A 3,203-nucleotide genomic window follows, 5' to 3' on the forward strand; every position below is an offset into this window, starting at 1 on the left:
CTTCAAACACAGCTCAAAGACAGTTGTGTGACAGTTGCCTCCAGCCTAACATTTGGAATGCAGAGTGGGTGGTGAGTTCAGGACCTTCAGGGGATTTTCTTTTACAGTCTCTTACAGTTTCCTGTTAAAACTGGGTCAGGGTGGACTCTGGCAAAACTCTAGTATCAAAGTCCTCTAGAAAGATAAAATTTACAAAATGACCATGCCGGAGACTGGGAGTCAAAACACTTTTTTCAAATTCAAACAGTTTTTTTACTGTTTCAGAGGGAAATTTAAAAGCACACAAACAATTGTTGTAGACTATCACAAAGCACATTCCTATGTGTTCCTGTCATGCAAATATGTATTTAAGACTAATGCATGTTATAAACATATGCATAGGCTGAGGTACACACGTTCCAGATGTGCTGCTTCTCTAAGTTTGTGGGTTGTGTCCTCTATACCCGGGGAAAAAATATTAATCATTGCTTTTACTGCTGAGGGGATGGGTTCTGCTCTCATGTTTCAGAAAGGGGCTGGAAAGAGAGGGAAGCCAAACTTTTTCCTATTTAAGGCCAGAGCAGAGGGAAGCGAGCGGCTGAGTTTTATGACGGGCCCGGTGCTGAAGGGCAGGGACAACTGATGGTGCTACTCTGAGCTGCTTCTTCCTCTCTCCTCTTTTGCACAAAGAGTCTCATGTCTGATATTTAGACATGATGAGCTTTGTGCAAAGTGGAACCTGGTTTCTTCTCACCCTTCTTCATCCCACTCTTATTTTGGCACAGCAGTCCAACGTAGGTAAGTAGTTACTGATTTGAACAGGCTTTCTGGGTTAATTTTGCCTTAACTTCTTACAAAGGGTAAGATAGTGGGAAAATCAGCCTCCTAAGGATTTCCTGTCTAGCCTCTGACTGTGTAATGTTTTGCTAACCTTAATTTTGTTTTTTATATTTGATTTTTTTTAAGTTAATGTACATGTATAATATTCTCTACTTTTTTTTAAGGTAAAAACTATTCTTAAATTAACTTGATTTCATGTTCACCTTTTAAAAAAATGTTTTAAAGTACTCCCATCCTGCATTGTGAACATCTTGGCATGCTCCCAGGACATCTGGAATTTATTGGTCTCTTGTAATAATTTCATGTTCTCCTTTGTACACTGCTCTCTTTACAAAGATAGGATATTTAGCCATGTTTTCCAAATAAAAGAATGTACTAGAAATGTCTCTGAAATGAATATCCCTTAAGAAGATACTGGAAGATAAGTAGAATTCCTTATGTATTTCTGTAAAACTATAACTGTGGACTATAACTATGGACCTTCCAGAAAGGAGCCCAGGCTGCTAAAACACGTCATTGTTTCTGTTTTTATTGCATTCCATGATTGCACACATTCGATGTGCTCAGAGTTTGCCAAAAGTTGTTTTATGTTCTACATGTTCTACTTAGCTGGATTTCCACTACTGAAAATAACATGATTTAACAGGAGTAGTTTTGCTTACCTCCAAACAAGGTAAAGATACAAGTTTTGCTCAAAAAGGCGGACTTGAAACAGTTTTGGTAGCCAAATATAGTGATCTTTATTTTCTTTTGCCCCAAATTAAAAGCAATTACCTCATTATTTACTTAAATACTTTTAAAAATGCATATGTTCCTCATTATGAAAACTTGGGGTGCACACTTTCCTCAGAATAATTGTGTTGATGTAAATCTTACCTGTGGCTAAAAGAAGTTGCTAGCAGTTCTTTTTATACATAATCAAACACGTTGGTATTTAAACCTTTAGTTTTAGCAAGTGCTTCATGAGTATTCATTTTTCCACTGTGTGCAGTGTCTTTACTATTTTCACAAATTTTCTATGCAAGAGTAGGTGAAGGAGAGACTTTATATTTCTGTATGTTCAGTCCATAAATACACAGAGGAAGAGCTCCCAGATTGCTTGTTTCTTAATTCTGTTCCCCTTAACCCACCCTTAGGTCCCCCTCCATCTTTTCCCCCCTCCTTATCTCTCCACCCCTTTTGGCTCCTTAGGAACTCCCCTCCCAGTTTTCCTTCCTCACTCATCACCCCACCCCCATCCTAGACTTATCCACCTCCCTCCCCCAACCCCTGTCCTCACCCCTCCCTGTTCCCAGGGAGTCACCCTCTGCTTCCCATCTTTATTTTCATCCTCTCTCCTTCCCAGCTCGCCTCACATTTTCTTTTCTTCGAAGAGTCAATTCCTTTTCAGCTTTCTGTTTTCAGTTTCTCTCTACATCCTGCCCTCCTGGAAGATGCAACAGCCCCAATCCTTCTCTAGAAATATGAGACCTGATCCAAAGGAATGTTAATTCCTTAACAGCCCAAACTTTTATTCTGAATTCTGGGTGAAGAATAACAGAATCTTATTTTTTTAAAAAAAGAAGAAGAAGAAAGAAAGAAAGAAAGAAAGAAAGAAAGAAAGAAAGAAAGAAAGAAAGAAAGAAAGAAAGAAAGAAAGAAAGAAAGAAAGAAGCCTATGTCTTTGGAACATTAATTAAAATATCAACATAGTATCTGTAGATTCTTAACAGTTATAGGGATATGAGAAATACTGCAGGCACAGTGGGTGTGTTTCTTCCCAATCTAACTTTAGTAAGAAAAGAAACATGTTTGGTTCTCACCATCTTAACATCATCCTAAGTTCATTTGCTTCCACCTTTGGGCTATGGTCTTTAAAACTCCAAGAAGGATAAAGGGGGTTTAAGATCATATATTTCACATTCCTTGCAGGTTTTTAGTGAAAATCCTACTGAATGATTAACTTTGAGGAGATTTCAGTAAGTAGCAGATATTCTTCAGCACACTGGGAACATTCGAGAACTCTAAAGGGGTTATCTCCTATGTTCTCTAGAAACCCTAGAAGTCATACAGAATTGCTGAAAACTAACTTCTGGGAGTTTTCTGGAATATGAAAGATGTCTCCACCAAGAATTCTTGTCTCTTTACAAATCTGTGCAAGTCTTACTTTATTCATGCCTTTTATTTCAGCTACGGAAAAAACGTGGTCTGTTTTATATTTCCTGTTTCTAAGCTTGCTGGATTTTTAAGTGCTAAACCATGCCACCTAGTGGCTAACAAAGACACCATTTCCATAACCAGTGCCAGCATGACTCTTGCACCACAGGATCCTGTATGTGCTTGTGTGTGTGTGTGTGTGTGTGTGTGTGTGTGTGTGTGAGAGAGAGAGAGAGAGAGAGAGAGAG

General features: G+C 38.5%; 1 protein-coding gene across 1 annotated transcript in view; it reads left to right on the forward strand.

Annotated features, from left to right (window-relative positions):
• The first annotated feature begins 482 nt into the window (after positions 1 to 482).
• Positions 483 to 3,203, forward strand: part of Col3a1 (collagen type III alpha 1 chain) — a 37,089-nt gene continuing 34,368 nt past the window's right edge. Inside the window, exon 1 of the mRNA XM_021199041.1 lies at positions 483 to 777. Within this exon, the coding sequence (XP_021054700.1) occupies positions 693 to 777 (85 nt within the window). The 5' untranslated portion in view covers positions 483 to 692. The remainder of the gene's footprint in view (positions 778 to 3,203) is intronic.

The sequence above is a fragment of the Mus pahari genome, chromosome 5, assembly GCF_900095145.1.
Source record: "Mus pahari chromosome 5, PAHARI_EIJ_v1.1, whole genome shotgun sequence".
Lineage (NCBI taxonomy): Eukaryota > Metazoa > Chordata > Mammalia > Rodentia > Muridae > Mus > Mus pahari.